This window comes from Macaca fascicularis, chromosome 20 (genome assembly GCF_037993035.2).
Source record: "Macaca fascicularis isolate 582-1 chromosome 20, T2T-MFA8v1.1".
Taxonomy (NCBI): domain Eukaryota; kingdom Metazoa; phylum Chordata; class Mammalia; order Primates; family Cercopithecidae; genus Macaca; species Macaca fascicularis.
This window is the reverse complement of record NC_088394.1, coordinates 1658611-1682909: the sequence shown is the minus strand read 5'-3', so window position 1 is coordinate 1682909 and position 24299 is coordinate 1658611. Positions and strand designations below refer to the sequence as shown.

Here is a 24299-nt window from a genome sequence, read left to right as displayed (position 1 = left end):
CAGCAGAAGATAAACGCGCGTGGAAGGTGTGAGCCCTCGGCCGCATCCCATTCTGCATGCAACGGACTTTGCTTTCCACACGGGGTTCCTCTGTGGAGTCCAGTCTACCGTCTTTCCCCATTTTCACTGCTGCCTTTGGTGCTGCGTCCAAACAGCCTCCAGCACTTTTTCCTTACACTTTTAAGGGCTATTTACATCCTGTTTTAAAGTGCTCACCTGTAGTGAATGGAATATATACTGTGAGGTTGGTTTTCGCACAGTAATGGCAGCACCGCCCATCCATCCGTTCGTCTATCTGTCCGTCTGTCTATCCGTCCGTCTGTCCATGGGAGCCGCACACGCACTGGGTGCTCCCTGCTCTGCCTGGCTTCAAAGCCTGGGTCCTCCCAACAGCCCTGGGACCTGGACTTCCTCTTGGCAGCTCCAGTAAGTGGCAACAGGCAACAGATGTTTGTGAAGACACCTCTTGTTATTACCATTTTATTTTCTCTGTTGTATGAACTTAAACGTTGGGGTGGCAGCGGTCATGTCTGCAGTGAGCCAGTTGCCTCACTGGTGCTGATGCCTGGTACGTGTGGTCCAGCCCCGCCCCCGCCATCCCCGCGAGCCGCCATCCAGCCCCATCCCCGCGAGCCACCATCCAGCCCCGTCCCCGCCGTCCCCACGAGCCGCCGTCCAGCCCCATCCCCGCCGTCCCCGCGAGCTGTCGTCCGTCCTCACGAGCCGCCGTCCAGCCCGGTCCCCGCCGTCCCCACGAGCCGCTGTCCAGCCCCATCCCTGCCGTCCCCGCGAGCCACTGTCCGTCCCCGCGAGCCGCCATCCAGCCCCATCCCCGCCGTCCCTGCGAGCTGCCGTCCGTCCGCGCGAGCCGCCGTCCAGCCCTGCCCCCGCCATCCCCATGAGCCGCCGTCCAGCGCCGTCCTTGCCGTCCCTGCAAGCCACCGTTCAGTCTAGCACTTCCCTGTGCCAGGCAAGCCATGGCCCTGCACAGCGGGACCCAGCGTTCCGACATTGCCAGTGCTAGCTGGCACCCCGTCCTGGTGACTGGGTGGGAGGCACAGCAGTCTGGTGGGTGCTGCACCCCCTCCCCTGTGAGGCGGGTAGACATGGAAGCCCCCCAGCTGTTCTCACCCAAAGGTGCTGTTCTTTTCCTGTGGTATTTTTGTTGGTAACTTCTGTAAATAAATCCACACGTTTGGCCTTCACCGCATGACAAAGACTTCAGTCCTGATGATGTGGTCAGCTGCAGACACAAGTCAGGAACCGGGCGTGGTTCAGGAGAGCATGGTTCATGACTGAGTTCCTACTACACACTTTCTACACAGGCCTCCAGCAAAGTTCTTTGTGCTAGGCCAGAAGGTGGAAGACTTCTTACAAACTTACAACTAGCCTGCCCCAAAATGGGGAGCATAAAATTTAACAAATATTTACATGAGGCCTTTTTACAGATGATAAATAGCTGGAACCAAATGTGCTTTTAAATCAAAGGCTTCCTGTAGAAACGGGAGCCCTGTGAAGTGCAAGGGGGCAGGGCCTGTGCGGGGGCCGTGTGCAGCATCTGCAGGCCATCCGGGGTCTGGCTGCCTCCCTAGCACAGAGACCCCAACGGCCTGTCAGTCGGGTGTGGGGGCTCACAGGGAAGCAGGTTCCTGACCTCACAAGGCGGTCAGAGGGAGCGCGTTAACCCCGACCATCCAAAAGCAAAGTCTACGTCCCACCGTCCGAGGAAGGACTTGAGTTTCTTTAAAGAACAAAACAGCAGAACAAACCCCAAGAGAACTGCATGGAGTCGGTGTCTGCTAACGTAAGTCCCAGCTGTTGAGAATATAATAAAAGCTGTGAAAGTAATAAGACGTTTTAGTTTTTCATGTCATTGCCTTAGCTCAAACCTGCTATTTAAAGAATCTTTTATCAGGCAGCCTTGAAATTCAAAATTCAAAGCAGGTGAAGTGACAGAAGAATGCGTTTTGAAACACCCTCAGCCGACGTGAAGGCAGCTGCATCTGGGCTCACCCCTTCTCCACTCAACACTTGTATTTTGGTGGCACTGAGTCACTAAAACTCTTCCAGGCCTTGGTCCCTTCTGATAAAAGCGTGAGGCTGCATCTTTTTAGATCGGGTCTCTTGCCCTGTCGCCCAGGCTGGACTGCAATAGCAGCGCGATCTTGGCTCACTGCAGTCTGGAACTCCTGGGCTTAAGCCATCTTCCAGCCTCGGCCCCAAAGCCACTGGGACTACAGGCGTGCGTCCCCACACCTGGCTAATAAAAGAGCAAAGCTTTTATTCTTTATGGATTTTAAAAATCAGCTCCTTTTCCTTTCTCTGTTCAACTAAGGTTATGTACTGGGAACATTTTGGGGATAAATTTATTTCTAGCATTAGCCAGTATGTATAGCGGCTGCTTGGAAGGTTTTGGTCATGGAAATGGGGGCAGGGAGTGCATCCTGCAGCCCATGGGGTGCACTCTGTCCCTCCCAGCCTCCTTCCTCAGTCCACGGGGTGCCCTCTCTTCCTCCCACCCTCCTTCCTCAGCCCACGGGGTGCCCTCTCTCCCAGCCTCCTTCCTCAGCCCACAGGGTGCCCTCTCTCCCTCCCAGCCTCCTTCCTCAGCCTCCTTCCTCAGCCCACGGAGTGTCCTCCCTCCCAGCCTCCTTCCTCAGCCCACGGGGTGCCCTCTCTCCCTCCCAACCTCCTTCCTCTGGAGTGAAAAGCAAATCCAGACTTAATCCTCTTTTACCTATAAATAGTGTGGATCTCTACCGGGTAAGGGATGGTTTAAAAAGACATCAGAGCCGCTGAGGCAGCCACACACCTGATGTGGTTGAAGAATGAGCCTTCCAGCGCTCTGTCCCCGCCCACCTCCCTCACAGCTCAGATGTCGTTTGTCATGGCCTTCGCTGTGCTTTTATTGTAATGTCAAGGGGGCAAATCACAGACATATCCAAAGGTCGGATGGTGTAGGGAGCCCTGGGACGGGCAGTGGGCCCTGCGGGCCGTCCCACACCCTGTAGCCTTTCATTCCTACAGATTTCATTAGGCAACGTTGCTGCTTAATGTCTTTAGCGAGATGTAATTCACATACCGTAAAACTGCATTTAAAGCAAGCTTGTCCACACGCGGCTCAGGATGGCTTTGAATGCGGCCCAAAGCAAATTCATAAACTTTCTTAAAACATTAGTTGTTTTGTTTTTAGCTCATCAGCCATCAGTAGTGTTAGTATATTTTATGTGTGACCCAAGACAATTTTTCTTCTTCCACGGTGGCCCACGGAAGCCAAAAGATTAGACAGCCCTGATAGAAAGTGTACAAGTCAATGTACATATTCATGGACTCTGACGCCATCAGCACCAAGTTTAAAACATTCTGGCCGGGGCAGCTCACACCTGTCTTCCCAGCACTTAGGGAGGCGGAGGCAGGAGGATCGCCTGAGTCCAGGAGTTAGACCAGCCAGGGCAACATGGCAGAACCTCTATAGAAAATACAAAAATTAGTGGGGCATCATGGTGCAGACCTGTGGTCCCAGCAACCCGGGAGGCTGAGGCGGGAGCATTGCTCCAGCCCAGGAGGTTGAGGTTGTAGTGAGCTTATGCACCACTGCACTCCAGCCTGGGTGATGGAATGAGACCGTGTCTCAAAAAAAAAAATTCTGATCAACCCCAGAAGAAACCTGGCGATCTACGGCCTGTGTCTGTGGACTGGCCTGTTGTGTACATTTCATGTCCACGAGCCACATACTGTGCCTTCTGCGTTGGGCTTGGCACTGAGCACCTGAGGCAGGGCTCCTCACACGGGCATCGGTGCGTCCTGCCCGCCTCTTGCAGGACCATAGGTGGCAGAGGGGGTTTCTTCTAGAGTCCAAGGGTAGGTCTTGAGGTGGGGTGGGTTAGAGAGGCCAGAGGCTGAGGCAGGTGTGGGATGTGTTGGAAGCTGTGTGTTCGGTGCATGTCGGGGGGCTCCACGTTTGTGATTTGGGGTCCTCTAGACACGCGTGCTACTTGCCTGCAGCTCCGCTGTCTGAGGGTGAGAAGCAGGTCACAGCATCACTGAAGCCCCTTTTGGTTGCGATTCAGGCCTTTCCCAGCCTTTCCCACCAATTCCTTTCATTTAAGATCCATTTTCTAATGATCTGCGCTCGACGTCATGTGATGTCCTTAAATTTTCAGATTCCAAAGGGTGACATTTTTTGTGGCATTTAATTGATGCTGCAAAAAAATAAGCATTAATTCACTCATCCGCAAAATACGTATTTTTAATTTCTGTGGGTACATAGTAGGTGTATCTGGGAATGTGTTTTGGTTGCCTGTTCTGGGCCTGCCTGTATGCGGGCCGTGGGGAGGGGCTGCTGTTCCCCTAATGCCCGGCGGGCAGGTCCCCCGGCAGGATTTCCCTGACCCCACACTGTCCTGGGTGCCGGAGTGGGCTTCACTCGGGGGGGAAACTGGGTTTTGGTCGAGACAAGCCAAAGTGTTAATACACGTTTCTTCTTTCGTTTTTCAGGTACTCCTTCGGTAAGTGAGATGCATTTAGAGAAAGCTCTGCGAGAGTTGAGCGTTGTGTGTTTGGTATGTATCTTCACACACTTTTCCTGGCCTCTCCCGTTCCTTAGCCTCTGCCATCAGCCTTCCCAGTATGCACGGATGGCAGTGGTGAGCGCTTGTGATCTGATCCGTGCCTCCTTCCTGGATGTGGGAGCTCCTGGGCTTCCAGGTCCCAGGCACCTACAGACGGATGGCCGCACGTGTGATCGTAGGAATCTCACAGGTGTGGTCTCCCCACCGCTGCCCTGGAGCAGAGGCAGAGCACCCACGGGCCCATCCCCCGTGGACACTCAGGCTGTGTGCACCTCGGCATAGAGAAGGTTCATGTTGCTCACGGCGCTAACGCTGGGGGGCACTTTGGCTTGTGCTTCATTTGGTGGAGGGGATCGGAGGTCCTCCCCATCCACACAACGCAGTCAATACTGGAGGACGGGAAGAGGGCAGCTGTCCAGTGGGCAGGACAGGATCAGAGGACAGTGGGTGCACCCTCCATTGGGCCCAGAGACCTCCAGAATGTCATGGGACACATGGTGGCTTGATAAGTGGACCTGATTCCAGGACCTTGGGAAGGATGACCACTGCCACCCCGCCTTTCTCCCTGACCTCAGGGCGCAGGTGGAAGCGCCGGTCTTTGCTGGTAAAGGCCCTGGCCTGGGCCTCTCACTCAGGCTGTGTCTGCCCTGACCTCTCTGGCTCTCGGCCCCTTCCTGGGAGAGCAGGGGCGGCCTGTCTGGGCATGGATCTCTGCCTGCCCCTTTCACTGTCTCAGGCCTTAGGGCCTGTGTCCTTGTGGTAGAGGTCACTGTCTTCATGCTTTTATTCCTCACATATTTTCATTCCTTTTGAGCACCAGAGATGCTGGAAATTTGGTTCGAATCAAAGAAAGGAAGAACATCAGAATCTGTTAAAATGTAAATATAAAAGAACCTTATTCCTGATTTTAATCACCTTAAAAGGCCGGTACCTGTCATTGCAGAGGACCAGGCCACCTCGGCCACTGTCACTCATGGGTTTCCTGGCTGCTGGGTGCTACCTGGCTCAGTGTGCACCGTCAGGGCGTGCGGCTCTGCATGCTTACACCTGTTCGTTGTTTCCGTGTTTTTCTTAAAGCAAGAAGCAATGAATTATTTCAGGAATTCCTTTTCAATTTGCATATCTGACACGACCTGGTCGGAACCAGCTGGTTCTGTGCCCTCCAGTTGCGTGGCTGCATCAAGGGAGCAGAGTGCCCACGAGTGTGGGAGCGAGTAGACGTAAGGAAGCTTGTGCGGCAGCTTGAGTCCCCGGGCTCCCCCAGAGTGTGTCAGGAGGAGCCAGTAGATGTAAGGAAGCGTGTGCGGCGGCCTGAGTCCCCAGGCGCCCCCAGACTGTGTCAGGAGAAGCCAGTAGATGTCAGGAAGCATGTGCGGCGGCCTGAGTCCCCGGGCTCCCCCAGACTGTGTCAGGAGGAGCCAGTAGATGTAAGGAAGCGTGTGCGGCAGCCGGAGTCCCGGGCCTCCCCCGGAGTGCGCCAGGAGGAACGAGCAGATGTAAGGAAGCTTGTGCGGCGGCCTGAGTCCCGGGCGCCCCCAGACTGTGTCAGGAGGAGCCAGTAGACGTAAGGAAGCATGTGCAGCGGCCTGAGTCCCGGGCTCCCCCAGAGTGCGTCAGGAGGAGCGAGCAGATGTAAGGAAGCGTGTGCGGCAGCCGGAGTCCCGGGCCTCCCCCGGAGTGCGTTAGGATGCATTCAATACCAAAATGCCCACAGAGAAAACTATACTCTTCAACACTTAGATAAACAAATCTTTTCTTAGTAAATTTTATTTATTTAAAATTATAGCAGGCCAGGAGCAGTGGCTCATGCCTATAATCTTAGCAGTTTAGGGGCTAAAGCTGGATCACTTGAGCCCAGGAGTTCGAGACCAGCCTGGGCAACGTAGCAAGACCCTGTCACCACAAAAAAACTTTAAAAAATTAAAATAGTAAATTATAACAGTACTATTTTTTCCCAGTTCTTATGAGCAGCGAAACCTTTAGGTCCTGACACCTGTATTTAGCAGGAGAAGTCCCTGCTGTCTGATGCTGTGAATCCTGAGCAGTGATGGCGAGACCCAGTCCTGTGAGGCCAGTGCACATGGCCAGCACCGCTGGCGCCACGCACAGGCGGGGGCAGGCTCAGGGAGCAGCGGCTGAAGGTTGTGTGTTCCCCGTGAGCGGGTGGGCTGGGGCAGGCTCAGGGAGCAGCAGCCCATGCGTGTGTGTTCCCCGTGAGCGGGTGGGCCGGGGCAGGCTCAGGGAGCAGCGGCTGAAGGTTGTGTGTTCCCCGTGAGCGGGTGGGCCGGGGCAGGCTCAGGGAGCAGCAGCCCATGCATGTGTGTTCCCCGTGAGTGGGTGGGCCGGGGCAGGCTCAGGGAGCAGCAGCCCATGCGTGTGTGTTCCCCGTGAGTGGGTGGGCCGGGGCAGGCTCAGGGAGCAGCAGCCCATGCGTGTGTGTTCCCTGTGGGGGATGGGCCTGCGAGTGCTGCCCTGTCTCAGCACCGAGGCCACAGGACCCATTGCTGAGGATGAGGAGGCCTGGAGCCCACCCTCCCCGTGCCCTCGCCTGTGAGGCCTCCTGGGGAACACAGCCTCTCAGTAGGGTGTGGGGGAAGCGCCTGGGGAAGTGGACTCCCAGAGGCAGTGCTGGAGCGGCAGAGGCTGTCCAGGGGCCGGGTGACTCTGGAGCCACCTTCCCGTGTCCCCAACCACTTGCTGAAGCAAAAGCAATGGGGTGTGCATGGGGGGTGGGATGTGAGCCTGTGGGGCCGCCGTCAGGGGCTGTGTTCGCGCTCCCAGCCAACGGAAGCCCATCTTCTGTGCCCGCGTCTCCCTGGGCGTTCTCAGGTGCACATCGCATAGTCTACCTAATTCTTTGCGTCTCCCTGGGTGTTTTCAGGTGCGCGTCACACATTCTAACGGATTCTTTAGTGGCAGGTGGTCGTTGTAGGGACTCAGAAGCGAATCGTTGACTCGTTAATGTTAATGTTTTCCGCCTGGGAGCCCTCGTGAGCCTGAGTTTCATGTTGTGTCTGACCCTGCAGCGGCTCAGCACGTCACTTTGGACTGTCGCTCAGAAATTCGGAAGACTCATAGTAGCTTCGGCAGAGCTCTCCCTGCCTTCCGAGCGGCCACGCATCTTTGAACTCTCTTCCCTGATCTTGGAGAACGTAGAGCTGCCAGTTACTGAGGTATGACGCTGGGCGCTGGGCCTCAGAACAGCTAAACCAAAGGCACTGGAGGTCAGGCTTCCTGACCTGAGACCTCTGGGGAGGCTCCTTCCCTGTGGCCTGTTCGGGGCGGCCTGGGAGAAGGCAGTTTGTGCCTGTGCTCCTCACCTCATCCGAGCCACGTGTGCTTCTGTGTCCATCTCATGCCGTCCTTGTCTTCATTTTGCACAGTGGGCTTTAGTGGAGATCAGGTGGCTCTGGGCATGGGGGGGTGGGGGGTGGGGGCAGTTCCCGGGACCCTGCGGCCAGGAAAGCAGCATCCTCCGGCAGTACGCGCCCCCAGGCAGCAGCCAGCTGGCTCCAGGTGGTCCAGGCTCCCAGGGCCCCCACCCAGCCCGGCCACTGGCACATGTTTTTACAATTAATTAAAGCTAAGTGAAATGAAAACCTCTAGTCTTTGGTTGCGTTGGCCGCACCTCACATCCTCTGCATATAGCTGTGGCTTCCCTGCTGGGCGGTCCCATGCCTTTTTTTTTTTTTTTTTTTTTTGAAACAGAGTCTCGCTCTGTTGCCCAGGCTGGAGTGCAATGGCGGCAATCTTGGCTCACTGCAATCACCGCCTCCCAGGTTCAATTATCTGCCTCAGCCTCCCGAGTAGCTGGGATTACAGGCACCCGCCACCAGGTCCGGCTAATTTTTGTATTTTTAGTAGAGATGGGGTTTCACAATGTTGGCCAGGATGGTCTCCATCTCCTGACCTCAGGTGATCTGCCCGCCTCGGCCTCCCAAAGTGCTGGGATTACAGGCATGAGCCATTGTGCCTGGCACCAGACCATTCTCAACCCAGCACAGTCTGCAGAAGCTGCCAGTCAAAGATCCTAACATTTCACCAGCAGCAAATCCTATCTTCTGAGGGCTCACGGCTGGGTGTGGGCTCCCCGGGACATGCTCTCATGATGCTGTGGGCGTGAGCGGGACCGGCCTGAAATACACACAGCCGCTGTTAGTGAAATGGCTGCCGGCTGGGGAGTTGTACACCCCGCTTCGCTAGTGTCTTCCTTTTTCTCAGGATGACCACACCATCCACAGAACGTTTACGTTTCTTTTCTTTTCAAGTCAGGGTCTTGCTCTGTCGCCCAGGCTGGAGTGCAATGGCACAATCTCAGCTCCTTGACCTCCCAGGCTCAGGCCATCCTCCCGCCTCAGACTCCTGATTAGCTGGGACTACAGGCACACCGCCATGGCCAGCTGATTTTTAAACTTTTTGTCAAGACGGGGTCCCACTGTGCTGCCCAGGCTGGTCTTTGGGTCTCTGTTCGCATCTCTCTCCTGTTGTAAGAGCGCCTCCGGTGAGCTCGCCTGCTGCTGTCCTGGGCTTTGTGTCCCAGGGCCCTGCGCCCCATTCAGACGGACGCGACTGCTGGGCAGGAGGAAGCCACATTCGTCGGGGCTGCGCTTTCCAGGACACAGGAAAACCACAATATTTGTTAAACCCCATTCTGCCGTCCGTGTTTCTGCTGGAGTTTAGATAGAGCTGAGCTTTGAGGGCTGCTGAGTTTGGTAACATTCACTTCAAAGAAGGAGCCTGACGGTAATGAATTCTGCAGCCCCAAGCGCGGCTGCTTCCTGCCGCCTGCGGCGAGTGCACCTTTTGATATTCAGTGAGCCTGGATCTGGGAGTCTCTGGAGCCTCCAGCCGCCCTTGTGCATTGGAAAGGATGCAGGAACCCGAGAGGACCCGCAGCAGTGGGTGGCGGGGCTCCGTGGGGCGGCTGCTTTCCCTCCAGGACCAGGCCGCTTTTGCCGGCAATGCACCGTCCCCCAGTGTGTGGGCCTGTCCCCCCAGCTTGGCCCCATCTCCCGAGTGTGGGCCCTGTCCTCCAGCGTGGTCCCTGTCCCCCCAGCACTGTTCCCATCCCACATGGGGCACCATGCCTAGCGCCTGGTTCTGTGAGGAGAGCAGGCTCTAGGAAGGGGCTCCCGTCTGCAGAGTTTGGTGAGGTTGAAACAGCAAAGGCCACAGCCGCTGTTCTGGGACTGAGACCAGGGCCGGTCCCCAGTGCTTCTGGAGACACTTTCTGGCCCCTCCCAGGCCTGGGCAGCTGGAAGGGATGGCCGGGCTTTCAGGCATGGGCACGGGATGGGACAGCATTGTGACCCCACTGGCCGCTGGGATGTGACCAGGGGAAGGAGAGACTCATGGTGAGGGGTCCTGGAACCAGGGGGCAGCCTTTTGTGAGGAGGGGGCAGAGGCCACAGGGGCCGCGGCAGGGCAGGGCTTCCTCCAGCTCAGCTCCCGGGCCATTTTGCAGGGTCCTTGTGCCCAGATAGAGTCCCAGAGGAAGACCAACAGGTTCCCAAGGCCTTTGGAGTGTTTTAGGCCCCCAAAATGGTTTTGTAATTTATTTGTGATTTTAGCCTGATGGACTTGGGTGTTTGTAGGTGTCTGCCTCCAGGCGATGCTACCCCATCTTGCACCACTGGGTCCCCTGGGGGTATTAGGTGGGCTCGTGGGGTGTGGGGATGGGCTCGTAGGGCCGTGGGGGTGGGTTGATGGGGCATGGGGTGGGCACATGGGGCATGGGGATGGGCTCGTGGGGGCGTGGGGTGGGCACGTGGGGCCGCGGGGGTGGGTTCAGGGGCCGTGGGGTGGGCACGTGGGGGTGCGGGGGTGGGTTCAGGGGGCGTGGGGTGGGCACGTGGGGGTGCGGGGGTGGGTTCAGGGGGCATGGGGTGGGCACGTGGGGCGTGGGGTGGGCACGTGGGGGCGCGGGGGTGGGTTCATGGGGCACGGGGTGGCTCGTGGGGAATGGGGATGGGCTCGTGCAGGGGACCAGGCGGTTGGTGGTGACTGCCTGAGGGGAGGGGCTGGACACCTTGCCCCGCTGCTGCCTCAGGGTGAAGTGAGGGTGTCAGCTGGGGACGTGCACAGGAGTGAGGGTCCTGGGATCCAGGGAAGGGTTCTGGAAGTCTCCACCTTCCCAGGATATTCCTTTGTAGGAAGTGGGTTCTGTTTCTTACTACAGTCCCATCCAGGTGAGCGCTGGACACGTCAGGGCCTGGGGGAATTTGGGGTCCTTGGAGTAAGAAGCTTCGTTGATGAATGACTGGTTTATCCTCATCTTCTGCAAGGCCAATGCCAGCTGGTCTGGGGCGTTCGTCTCTGCTGGGCCAGGTGTCCGCACAGACACACAGGCGGCCCGGGTCTCATTGGGACTGGACTGCGGTTAAGCTGAAAACACGTGGAGGCCGTGGGGGGACGTCCACGTAGCGGGTGTGAGGAACGACTCTCAGCAGCAGCAGTGCTCCTGTGTGAGCCGTGGAGGCAGGACCGGGGGCTGTCCCAGCGTCGGTGCCTGTGCGGGGCAGCGGCCGGGTCTCATTGCAGGTTGTGCTGGAACTCAGCTGTGTGTCGCTACGTTAGGAGGCTTTCCCAGTGCCCCGGGCCCCTCCTGGGTTTTGCTGCTGTGCTCTTGCCAAGAGGGAAACTTCCCCACCTCTCAGGTCTGCTTTCTGGGCTGTCCCCACGCAGGCCGAGTGTCGCCAGGCGTGTGCGGGGCCCCAGACACCCCAGACACTAGGGTGTTTTCCATTGCAGCAGCACCTCTCGCCAGCCGTTGTGAATTAAATGCTCCGTGTGACCCTTCACCCTTGCCGCTCTTAAATTCATGCTTTAAAAACAGCGTAATGAGGGGTTTACTGGCCCAAGTGGAAGTTTTTATTAAGCCCTATTAGTGCTGGAGCAGAGCCTGCCTGCAGGAAGCGATTGCTGGGTGAGCTCTGAGCCTCCTGGGCTGCGCCAGGCTCCACTAAGCAGCCCCAGTCCCCGCCATGCAGAGCCCTCCTGCCCCTTTAGCTGATGGCCCTTCCCTCCCCTTCCCAGCTCCCAGGGTCAGGAATGCAGTTTCTTTTAATTAAATTATTCCCTAATCAGTGGCAGCCTTGATGGTCTCTGCCGGGAACTGGCCCAGCTGCCAGGCTGCAACCAGTGGGCTGAGCCAGCCCCTCTCTGGGTCCTTTCCTTCGTACTCCTGCATTGATTTAATTGCACGGCCCCTCCCTGGGGGAGAAGCGTCCTGTAGAGTGTGGTTCCAGAGGGTTCCCGCAAACCGCGAGGCAGAGCCCTTCCCCATCACCTGGGGCGGGCGTGACTGTGGTCCTGCGTGTCTCTGGTCTCAATGTCTGGTTGTGTTCTTCATAGGAAGGACAGGGAAGCCCACTTGGGTGACGTTTAGAGCCCCCACGTGACATGAGCTAGCCGTGAACCATTTCCACGGGCCATTTCCAAGATGAGAAAGGGCTCTTGACCGGCTTCTGCTGCGTCCTCACCACGAGTGGCCCTTGGTTGGCATGAGAGAAGGAGAGGCTGCCCTCAGACTGCACTCCATCTCTGGAGGCCTCTGGGCCTGAGTCTCCGCCTGGATGCAGTAGCCCTTCTGGACCCTCCAGTGCTCTCCACTGGGGTCTTGGGGTCTTTCTTGGCTCCAGGAGTGGTGTTCTCGCCTGGTGGCTTCTCTGTCACTACTTGCCAGGCTGTCTGTCTTCTTGGGCTACTGGGACACCACCGTAGGCCCAGGGTGCTGCCTAGGGAGGACTCGGGGAGAGGAGAGGTGGCAAATGGGGACCTGAGGAGCAACTGGCATCCTGGCCGTGACCTGCAGGCTCCCTGGGGTGCTACATGCAGCCAGCACAGTGAAGGAGAAGAGGAAGCCTCTGGGTGGACGCCAGGGCCCCTTAGGGTGTGTGCCGTGGTGCCGGGTTCCACCTTCTTCACACGTGTGCGTGCACATCTGTGGTGGGCACTTGTTTTCAGTGTAGTCTTTTTTCATCTAATTTTCATCCACCCTATGTTAACCTGCTGTTCTGTCTGTCCTTATCTTTATGCCAACTCAGATTTGTACCCAAGCGCAGACATATGCAAACACACGTGCACACATGCACACAGAGACACACGTATGCAGATCATATGCAAACACGTGCATGCATGTGCACACAGACACGCAGATCATATGCAAACACACCTGAATGCATGCACACACACGCATGCAGACCACATGTAAACGTGAACGCATGCACACTTATGCAGATCGTATGCAAACGTGCACACATGCACACACAGACATGTGTGCAGATTATATGCAAACACATGCACATAGGTGCATGCAGATCATATGCAAACACGTGCACACGTGCACACACCCACACATGTATATCATATGCATACACGTGCACACATGCGCACAGACATGTATGCCAGTCGTGCAAACACGTGCACGTATGCACACAGACCCACATATGAGGATCATATACAAAAGTGCACACATGCGCACACACGTATGCAGATCATATGCAAACACGCACACATGCATGCAGACACATATACATATATACAAACACATGCACACACGTGCACACATTTGCAGATCATATGCAAACATGCACACACGCATATGCAGATGATGTGCAAACAGCACACACATGCACACAGACATGTATGCAGATCATATGCAAACACATGCACATGCACACAAGGCACGTATGTAGATCATATGCAAACACATGCACACAGACACATGTATGCAGATCATGCAAACACATGCACACATGCAGATCATATGCAAACACGTGCACACATGTGCACACAGAGACACATATGTAGATCATGTGCAAACATGCACACACGTAGACACATATGCAGATGCACACACAGGATTTAGGGGTAAATGTTTGCTTTACTCAAACAGGGCCATATTAGATACATTTCTTTCATTGCCTTTTTTCCATTTACTAGTATCTGATGGAAATTATTAAGTTGAACCTAGAAGAAAACGATGTATATATGTATATATAAATTATATATATATATACATTTTTTTTTTCTGAGACAGGGCCTTGCTCTGTTGTCCAAGCTGGACTGCAGTGGCACAATCACAGCTCGTTGCAGCCTTGACCTCCCCTGACTCAAGTGATCCTCCCACCTCAGCCTCCCAAGTAGCTAGGACCACAGGCATGAACCACCACGTATAATTTTTTAATTTTCATTTTTATAGAGACAGGGTCTTGCTATGTTGTCCAGGCTGGTCTCGAACTCCTAGGCTCAAACCGTCCTCCTGTCTTGACCTCCCAAAGTGCTCCAGGGGATTACAGGCATGAGCCACCACACCCACCGAGAAAACAGATTTTAAAGTCCGTTTTGTCTCATTCACGTGAACGTTAACTTTTTGTTGGTTTTGAATTTCTCCCATCACGTTGTTATCCATTGCTATTTCAAAGCCATGGTTCTCTCTTTACTATGCAGGATTCTCAGCTCCTGAGGAGCGGTTTTGTCGCTGTAATTCATACTTCCAGTCCTGAATCCGCTTGGGTGGCTTTAATCTAGAATCTTCCGCATCGCTTTTTAGTTGTTTTTATGTTAGACTGTGTGGATGCCGGATGTTTGGTGGCATCGCTCTTCGTTCCTGTGGATTAGTGGCAGTGACAGTGAGCTTGGAGCTTCCTATGTGGCGCTGTGGTGGCTGAAGAGGGCGGTTTCATCACCACCCGTTCTGCAGGGGGCAGCTGAGCCCAGCAGGCGTTCAGGGACTTGCTCCCAGCATCCCACGGATGAGGGTCTGATTCGCGCACTCCTCCCCTCCACCCTCCCGCTGCCAGCCACAGGGCATAGTCTGTGCGGTGGCCTTGCCGCCCCCTAGCAGGCCTGCGTCCGTTCTCCCGCCTGGGGCTTAATACTTGTTTCCTCCTTTTCCCCACTGCCCATTGCCAGAACCGCCGTAGATCATCCCCTTCGTGGGTCTTTTCAAAGAGCTGGTTTTATCTATCAGAATTTTAAAATATACTCGAGCTCATTAATTTTTGCCTTTTGTAGGTTGCTTGCTTTTTCTGGGAGAAAGGGGTTTATCATTTCCACTGCCTGGAGTTGGTTGATTCAGCTGTTTTCCATCTCTTCTTCTCTGCTAATGAAAGCCAACTGGAGGGCGGCCACCCTCTTCTGGCTGTGTCCCTGCCCCACCCCACCACCTGAGGCCCCGTGCTGCCCCGACAGTGGCCGATGATGTGGTTTTATAACCTTCAGCGCTGATGCCTTTAGACCAAGGACCACCTGGAGAAATGCTTCGAAAATGCCACACGCTCAGGGTTTTACAGGTGACCTTTTGTTTCTTAACTTTGATTTTATTACACTGTGGCCAATGTGGCCTGATGATTGTTCTTTTAATTATTAAAAAAAAAATTCGGCATGTGTATGATTAGTCCAATTGTATTACCTGACTTATAATACTAACAGAAGTACCTGTCTTATCAGTTCTCAGCCAAATGCTGTTCTCCAGACAACCCTTTTATCACTTCCAGCACTTACTCCGGTATTTATCTGTCTTTCTGACTGATGGGTTTATATGGATTATTCTTCGCACATCACAGTTAGACACTGTGTATACGTGTCCTCTTATGAATGACAGGGATTGCCCTCACACACCCTAATGTTCTTCTCATTAGTAAGCTATGTCACAAATACGATTTTTATTAGTTTAATAGTCTTTATTTTGACTCTGTAAATATTGTGACTGCTGAGCCAAGTAGTGAACTATAATAACTTCTTTTCTAATAACGCTTCCTTTTTTTTGGAGTTTATAGTTGCCTCTTCTTTTTTGATTGGCTTGGTTTTTCATCGCTGATCATCTCTCACTAATTTCTTCCACCCGTACCAGTGCAACTGGTCAACCCTTTCCAATACTGTTGTTTTTACAGAATCAAACACATTAGACAATCCATCAGTTTTTTTCTCTCCACTTTGAAGATTTCCACTCGGGACCTCATTATTACTGCTTGGAGCAGATGCTTTGTAGGTCTGTGGATCTGGAGATTGTGGGGCAGGTTCTCTGCCAGATGGGGTGCCACTGACGAGTTTGTCCCTCTGCCCATCCCAGGGATCCTAAGATGGTTCCCCGGAGCAGGTGACCTCACTGCACTGAGGGTGAGCCTCAGAGCCCACAGCCCTTCCTCCGCTTCCTTCTAAAGCAGTGTTCTTATGGAGGATTTCTTTTTTTTTAGAGATAGGATCTTGCTATGTTGCTCAGGCTAGTCTCAAACGACTGGGCTGCAGCTGTCCTGCCACCTCAGCCTCCCGAGTAGCAGGGACTGTCCGTGCAAACCACCAGGATCCTTTTTAAACTCTTTGCGTGATCACATTTATAGAAAGACATGTAAAAGCAGCTGCTGAGATGGGTCCTTCTCTCGGCTTGTCCAGCCGTGGTGGTCACTGTCTGGTAGGGTGAGCCATTGTCGTCCTCACACGGCCCTGTGGGGCTGCCCTGCCAGGCAAAGGCCTGTGCGTCCGGAGTTGTGCGAGCAGCAGAGAGGCCAGAAGCTCTTTTGGTCCCATCAGACACTGTTGTGGCCACCAGCTGGGGGAGACGCAGACACAGGTGCAGGTTCGGTGCATGGCCCCAGGCAGGGGAGACAGACAAAGATACAGACTCTGGTCCCCACGCTCTCTGCCGCCCGTCCCGCGCTTCCCCTGCTCTCTATGACTCTGGTCCCCACGCCCTCTGCCGCCCATCCCGCGCTTCCCCTGCTCTCTATGACTCTGGTCCCCACGCTCTCTGCCGCCCATCCCGCGCTTCCCCTGCTCTCTATGACTCTGGTCCCCACGCTCTCTGCCGCCCGTCCCGCGCTTCCCCTGCTCTCTATGACTCTGGTCCCCACACCCTCTGCCGCCCGTCCCGCGCCCGCCCTGCTCCCTGACTCAGGCCCCATGCGCTCTGCCACCCGTCCCGCGCCCCCCCGCTCCCTGACTCAGGCCCCATGCCCTCTGCCGCCCGTCCTGCGCTCCCCCTGCTCCCTAACTCAGGCCCTGCACCCTCTGCCACCCGTCCTGCGCTCCCCCTGCTCCCTAACTCAGCCCCTGCACCCTCTGCCGCCCGTCCTGTGCTCCTCCTGCTTTGTGATGCTGCCAGACAACCATCTCCTGTTTTTGTCTTTCCAGCCCTGGATCAAGCTCCCTGAGAAGTCTAGTGGGGAAGGGTGTTCAGAGACCAAGATGTGGGTGCTGGGGTGCCTGTTGCTACTGGGGAGCTGCGGCTTCTCGGCCCCTCAGCGGGCAGAGTTAGGAAATACGTGGCTGTTCAGGAAGCCACGCGATGGGGAGGAATGAACTGTGGACAGCTTGGGACCCTCGCAGGCCACAGTGCGCCGTGCCGGTGTCAGCAGCTGCCGCGTCGTCCTCGCCCCTGCTCTGTTTTATCATGAAGCAGATTCCAGGCATCACATTCCCGCATTGGGAAACGTTCCTCATACACCTGAAGACAGGGCCTTTGCAACAACACAACCACCACCACATCACACCTGAAAACCGAGCGACTTTCTTCACGTCCATGTTAGTAATGCCTTTTCTCCGCTGTTTGTCCACACGAGGGCTGGCCGCGTTGGGTGGACGCCCACACGCTGTCTCCCCGCTTCAGGTCCTGCTGGGTCAGTTCTCCCGTGGCCACTCTGCCTGCCTGGCTGCCGGTCACTGTGGGCTGGAGGGGAGAGCTCACGGCTGGATCAGAACCCACTCTGTGGCCCCCTCGCGAGGTGGCTGCCTTCTCCCACCTCGCCGTGGAGGTGAGATTGTGCGGGGACCAGCGCTTCCCTGATCTGCCCGTGAGATAGCCCCTGGGTGGTTGCTGCCAAGGAGCATGGCTGGGCGGGACAGGGTGCCCCGGGCTGCCTGGATGTTTTCTGTCCAGGCCACCCTCCCTCGTCGCCTCTGTCCCATGTCGGCTGTTTGGAATGTGTCGCTCTGGACCTCATCTGGGATAAACAGCTGCTTCTCTCCCCTTACTCCTCAGCTGCGGGGGAACGCTGCTTTCCAGGCCTGCCCGCAGGGTTTTTAATGTTCCACCCAGACCTTGCTGACACCTCTCAGTGGCTGAGCCTGTTTCTGTAGATTCTCTTACTTGTGTTTTGTTTTTAAATTTTCTATGTAGTTAATCTTCTTTACATTTCAAACCTTTTAACCTTTATTGTTTTTCTCCTAAGAACTGTATAGTAAGACCCGCATGGGAACCGCCTGGATGCTGTGGGTTCTGTTTACGGGGTTTGCTGCGTCATTATTTAGTGGGTCTGCTCGCCCGTGACCCCCGTCCCTGCGTTGGTGCTTCAGTGCACGTCAGGGTGGGGCTGGCATCAACGCTTCCCCAGGTGCTTCAGCCTGCACATCGTTAGCTGGAACTCACCGCACATTGCGTCTTTCCCTTGATAAAAAACTTGCATGAGCCCCATCAAGGTATAGAGAGTGGCCGTCGCCCCAGAAATTCCCGTCATCCTCACTCGTCACCACTCCCATTTGTACGAAGATAAAACTGTCTTGTTCTAAGGTTGAGTCCCTGTGAGCACTTGTGGAGCGTTTTGTCTCCGCACCCACACACTCCGCCGGGGGTTTGGCTTTGTACCAGTGCCTGGCTCGCAGGTGAACTTTGCACAGGGCCTATCTGGTCAGCATCTCTGCAGGAAGCGCAGATCCATGTGCCCACCCAGGAGGTCGTGGACCCAGCGGCCCCTCAAGAAGGGCTATGGTGACTGTGTTCACCACAGGAGGGCTTTGCGCTGTCTGAAAAGGGGAAGAGACTGCCCCAGTGGAAGCAGATTTGTAGGTGATATTAGGGAAGCTTCCTCCTGTCTTCTACTTACCTGGACTTCTTATCATCCAAGGCATCTGACTCACAGTCTTACCTTGTTGAGTTACCTCCAGAAGAAAATGGTCCTTGTTTCACTGAGTGCCTTCTAAGCGCAGTCTGTGATGGGGCCCGTTCTGTCCTGTCCTGGCCTTGCTGAGCACTGAGACAGAGACCCGGGCAACCTGCTGACTGAGGCCAGCTCCCGCCACACCTGCACTGGGCCACGTGTGCCGAGTTGCTTCCTCCTTCAGGCTCTGATGACACTGGAAGCTCCCCGGGGAGAACGCAGCGTCCTTTGCTGCTGGAGACGCCTGCAGATGCCCGTTCTGGACACGGGGGGGCCCCTTGGGAAGGGTCTGCGCCTGGCTCCCTCTCTCCATCTGTCCCTTGTTTCCGACGGACAGGAAGGCGACCGTCATTCCTAGCATTCCAATGTAACGTGTTACTTTTCTCTGATGACTTTGGGGATTTTATCTTCGGTTGCCAGTTTTTTGACTACGATAGGCCTACTTTTTACCAAATTTGGATAATTTTTGCCCATATTTGGGGGAGGGGTTGCCCCATGTTCTGTCTCTTCTCCTGTGGCTCCGCCAGCGTGGACATCAGGCCTCTGCCTGCCTTTCACCAGCTCCCGGGCCCTGTACTTCTGTTTGCTGTTTTCTAAGAGCCTCTCGTCTCTAGAGTGAGTCACTGGGGCTGCTGTGTCTTCGTGTTCACTGCGTTTTCTTTCTGTTCTCCACGCTGCTGCTGAGCTCATCCAGGGCATTTGTGCTCTGGAGATTTTCGTTCTCGCTCTGGAGTGGGCCTGGCCTTCCTCCGAGGCTGTGCGTCTCTGCTGAGCTCTCCGGCCCGCCTGCCTAGCAGCGCGTTTTCCTCCACTTCCTCATCCTGATGCTTTCCTGCGTCCGTGTGGAACCGGTGCTTGGGGTGCATTGCTTAGAGAGGGGAACGTGGACACGCAGTGCGTGCTGTGGGGGCCGATGGGCCGGGGCCAGTGTGGATGCCTTGTTGTGGGCTGAGCCGGTGGGCCGGGGCCGGTGTGAATGTCCTGTCCAGCAAGGCCGTGGAGGTGGCGTCCAAACAGAGTCTTGACCAAGGCCAGAAGGATGGTGCTGGGGGCAGGAGCCTGACTGCCTGGAGGAAGGGTGTCCCGGGGTGAAGCCGTGCGGTGGGGACCCCAGCATGGGTGCTGGCTGCCTAGAGGAAGGGCGTCCTGGGGCGAAGCTGTGGGGTGGGGACCCCAGCATGGGTGCTGGCTGCCTAGAGGAAGGGCGTCCTGGGGCGAAGCCGTGGGGTGGGGACCCCAGCATGGGTGCTGGCTGCCTGGAGGAAGGGCGTCCCGGGGCGAAGCCGTGGGGTGGGGACCCCAGCATGGGTGCTGGCTGCCTCACCCTTGCCCCCAAGTTCTGACTGTGGGTCCCCGTGAGGCTCCTACCAGGGTGGCCCTACCACCTGACGTAGCTGAAACCCAGTCCTCTCTACATGCCAGTGTTTCTAGCAAAACACTTGTGTCTTTCTCCCCAGTACCTCCAGGATGTGGGCCTGAGGACATCGCTGCCTCCTTCAGTTGCTGCTAACTGAGGCCCCCCAAGAGTGACCCACATGAGACTGCGGCCCAGACGCCCTTCCTGCCCTCAGGGGCCCACACTGTCCAGAGCGGGTCTGTGGGTGGGATGCCCACAGCAGCCTCCAGGCCCCTTGTCTGTCGGGCCTGTGCCCTGGTGCTGCGGGCACTGCTGTCCTCATGGGAGCACTGGAGACGTGCGCTTTCCCATGGGGGCTCAGCGGTGATGGAGGTGGAGCGGGGAGCTCTGTGTGTAGGTCCTGACAGAGATGAGGCAGAGGCCACAGGGCTGCCCTGACCCCTGCCCCGGGCATGTCGGGTGATTCCCGCCCACTTCCCAGGTGTGCCAACCCCCATGTTCCTTCTCTGAGTGTGTGAACTCACACAACCCCCGAACACACTGCCTCCACGTAGGGTGGGTCCTGCCTCCTGGCCACACTGAGCACAGCTGGAAATGCCGACCGCCGTGTCAGGGGAGGGTCTGGAAAAGCCGCGAGTGAAAACAGACCGTCCCCAAGACTGTGTGGTGAGGGGATCACCCGCTTCTCAGTCTGGGGGCCCACGCTGACACTCTGACAGCCCACGTGGGTGTCACAGCAGGGACATGGACACTGCTGGGCTGTGAAGCTCCAGCCCAGGAGCCCCCATGGGAGGGGCAGGCAGATGCCGTGAGCTGGTCCCACGGCTGCTCGGGAGTGAGACCCACATCCCACAGGTGTCTCTGAGCAGGTGCCCACCCCAGGACTGGCTGAGAGTCGGGGTGCACCCCAGGACCCCGGCCCCGCATGAGAGTCGGGGTGCACCCCGGGACAGTGGCCCCACATGAGAGTTGGGGTGCACCCCGGGACAGGGGCCCCACCCCAGGACTGGCTGAGAGTCGGGGTGCACCCCAGGACCCCGGCCCCACATGAGAGTCGGGGTGCACCCCGGGACAATGGCCCCACATGAGAGTTGGTGTGCACCCCGGGACAGGGGCCCCACCCCAGCCCTGGCTGATTGTCGGGGTGCACCCCAGGACACTGGCCCCGCGTGAGAGTCGGGGTGCACCCCAGGACACTGGCCTCACATGGTCACTTAAATTCACATCCAACTGAACCAAAGTTAAATGCAATGTCAAATGTGCTTCTCAGCCATGCGGGCTGCCTTTGAGTGCTTCAAGGCCTGAGGGGCCGGGGCCCTTGAGGCACGCTGGGACCAGGACAGCTCCGTGGGCACAGCGTCCCCGCAGCCCACGATGGCCAGCACTTTTCTGGGGTCTCATGAGTCACTTGGAGGCTCGGCATATTTCAGCCATTTTTCACTCCCAGGACACAAAAAACAAAGAAATGGTCATGTGTGGTGCCTGCCAGCCTGAGGTAGGTGAAATACTTGGAATACATTAATCCTAAACACTCTTTGCCGCGAAGTCTAATTTCCGTGGACGGGAAGCATTTTCGTATTTATCCAAAACCAATAAAGATAGCTAAGGTCGTTAGTGTGAATTTGTTTCCCGAGAGCTGGTGACACCTGCACAGAGCTGAGCCACGGGGACACCTGGGGCTGGGAAGTCTGGTTGTCACGGCAACCGAGTATGAACAAGCCGCGCGGCTGGGTGCAGGGGTCACTGAGGCCACTTCCTGTTTCTCAGCAGCGCCCACGGATAGCCTTAAAATATGTAACAGTCCACTAAACTCCTCGTAACTGAGAGTGTGTAGTTAACATAATTTTATCTAAAGCACGAAAGCCCTCAACCAGCGCTTTCGGAGATGTCTGCTTGCTAGAAAATGCACTCCCGTTTGCCATCTGATCTCTGGTTTAACCCAGCCAGCCGTCCCGCGCCACGGCCCGATGCCACGTCCCCAGCTCTGCACCTATATGTCTTGTGGGCAGCAGAATGGCGGCCCTCCCATGAAACGTCCTCAGGACGTGAGACGTGGCCAGCGGGCAGATGCAGCTGTGACAGCTCAGGCCGGTTCTGGAAGTTCCTGTGCAGAGTTTGGCTCTGGGTGACCGCAGGCCAGGGAGCTGCAGCCCACTCCAGACACAGCCTGGCCAATCCCAGAGGAGGGAAGGAGCCCACGGTCCAGAGGGGGCTGGGGGTGCTGGGTGAGCACAGCAGCACTCCTGTCCCCTGGGTCACCTCTGGGGTAGGGCTAACATCAGGACCCCCCAGCACCCCTGCAGACAACCCCGGTACAGGGGTGGGCATGTCTCCTAGGGGAGGGCAGCCCTGCCTGGTCATCTCCAGTGAGCCGGAGGGATCAGCAGGCCTGGCCAAGCCCCCAGAATGGCCCCTGCCCACAGTGCACAGGTGCGGCATTTCTTCACATGGGCTTGCGGAGCATATGCTTGGCGCGGCCACACCATGGCTGAGTGTTGCCCGTGTGCTTGGGGGAGGTGAGGTGGTGACGACACCATGGCTGTGTGTGGCCCGTGTGCCTGGGGCAGGTGAGGTGGTGACGACGCATCCCCATGGTACCAACATGAGAGTGGGCTTTGGGCCTGGTTCCCCACAGGATTGCGTCTGTGTGCTGGGCTGCGGATGGGCCCACACGTGTGACGTTAGCTCTGCCTTCAGGATGAGTTTGCAGCGTGGCAGCCCCTGGGTGGCGTCTCCATCCCCAGCGCTGAGCACAGTCATGCTCTCGGAGCTGGCTGCAGAGCAACCGCCGTAACAGACCCAGAGCCCAACACTCAGAGGGTCTGCAAGGGGACACCGGGACACAGCCAGCTGCCAGGAGAGGGTGTTCCTGACGTACCTTCAGTTGCTGCCGGGGAGCCAACGAGGCATCCCCAGGCCGCAGGCCTCAGTGGCAGAGCCTCCGCTTGTCCCTCTGAAGCCTTTTCAAACATGGTCATGAAAGATGTTTTCCCTGTGGCCGGAGACGTGGAGAAGTGGGGTCTGGGGCTCTGCATGTGGGTGGGTCACAGACAAGGCCACCTGGTGTCCCAGGGCCATGTGGGTGTGGCCTACCAGTGCCCACCCCCGCCACTGGCTCGCAGCCAGAGCCGATCTCCCCAGCCGCCATCATCCAGCCCCAGGGGTGTCTGTAGCCCACAGCCCTTCTGTTCCGTGATAGTGCAAAGTAAGATTTGCAGTGCTATTTCATAACTTTTCATCCTCAAATATAACCTGTGAAAACGAAGGAAACTTTTAAAAGCTCCCAGCTCTCTCTGGGGCCGCCATTAGAAGCCCCTGGGGTGGCAGAGGGCGGCCCGGCGCAGAGCTGAGTGACAGGCAGTCAAGAGGGAAGCGCTTTGCTCCCTCGTCCCAGATTTTAACAGCGAACTTAATGGATTTCCTATTTCTAACGTGGATGGTGGCTGTCATTTTTGAAGGATCCATCTGTGCTATATTTAATGACTCTCTCTTAGTAACTCAAATAGTTTCCACAGAGTTAATGAGGCCTCAACTGGCATTCTCTCCTACAGTGGCCATTGCAGTGACTTGCACCTCCAAAATGTGTTAAATCACGTTTCTTCCCTGGTCAGAGGCAGCTCAGCCCACAACCCACTGGCCCCATATCCCTCCCTGTGCCTGAGGCTGGCTGCCCTCGCCCTGCACACCTTCTGCACCCTCCGAGCCTCTGCCCCTCACCGGTGGCCGAGCAGCACCTGGTTGTCACCTGCCCTGGCCCCCCCCACATCCCACGTGCCCCGGCCCCCCACATCCCACGTGCCCCATCCCCACATCTCACCTGCTCTGGCCCCCAGTGATGGTGCTCGTCTCACCTGCCTGAGCTACCGCAGTCATCCCACCCTGCATCTCTCTCGTCCCACATGACTGCTGGCCTACAGGACTTCCATCTGGAAAACCCCAGCTCAGGCTCCACCCCAGCGCTCTGCCTGGCCAGCAATGCACCGTGTCCCTAGGCTGGCCTGGGACTCTCCATCCTCTGATTGAGGTCCCCAAGGCTGGTGGTGCATGAGTGTGCTGCTGGCCGCCCAGCCTAGCCCTGCCCAGAGCATCTTCCAGGCATCTCTCCACGTGTTCCCACGTGCCTTGGGCTGCCAGGCACAGATCGCGCCTCTTGGTGGCAAATCTTCTGGTTCTTCAGTGGCAGAGGGTCCCTCCTCAACCTCTGATTCCCATAAATGGAAAAGGAATGTCAGCATGCACCTCTGCCTGGGTTTTATTTGGGGAGCAGGTGCCTAGGAGCTTAGCTGCAGACTGAGGGATCCCGGCCGTTGTGAGGATGAGGAGGGCTCTCTGCTGCACCCTGTGGTCTCTGCCTGCCCTCTGCCCCCATCCTGCACCTGGCTTCTCTGGTGGTTCAGACCCGTCCATACCCATGCCTCCTCACACCTGTGCACACAGGGCCCCCCCAGACTGAATGTCCCCGGGAGTCGCCCCTCGGTCGCCCCTTGGCTCTGCAGA

General features: G+C 56.6%; 1 protein-coding gene across 22 annotated transcripts in view; it reads left to right on the top strand.

Moving 5' to 3' along the window:
- LMF1 (lipase maturation factor 1) overlaps window positions 1-24299 on the top strand; it is a 117882-nt gene that overhangs the window by 36498 nt on the left and 57085 nt on the right. For 8 of the 22 annotated variants that reach the window (XM_045382025.3, XM_045382024.2, XM_005590823.4 and 5 more), the window contains exon 3: window positions 4498-4508. The exons of 11 other annotated variants lie outside the window; for them this stretch is intronic. In XM_045382025.3, the coding sequence (XP_045237960.2) occupies window positions 4498-4508 (11 nt within the window). Of the gene's footprint in view, window positions 1-4497; window positions 4563-24299 lie in introns of all 22 variants that reach the window. 3 more of the 22 variants (XM_074028474.1, XM_065536692.1, XM_074028471.1) reach the window with 1 other exon arrangement.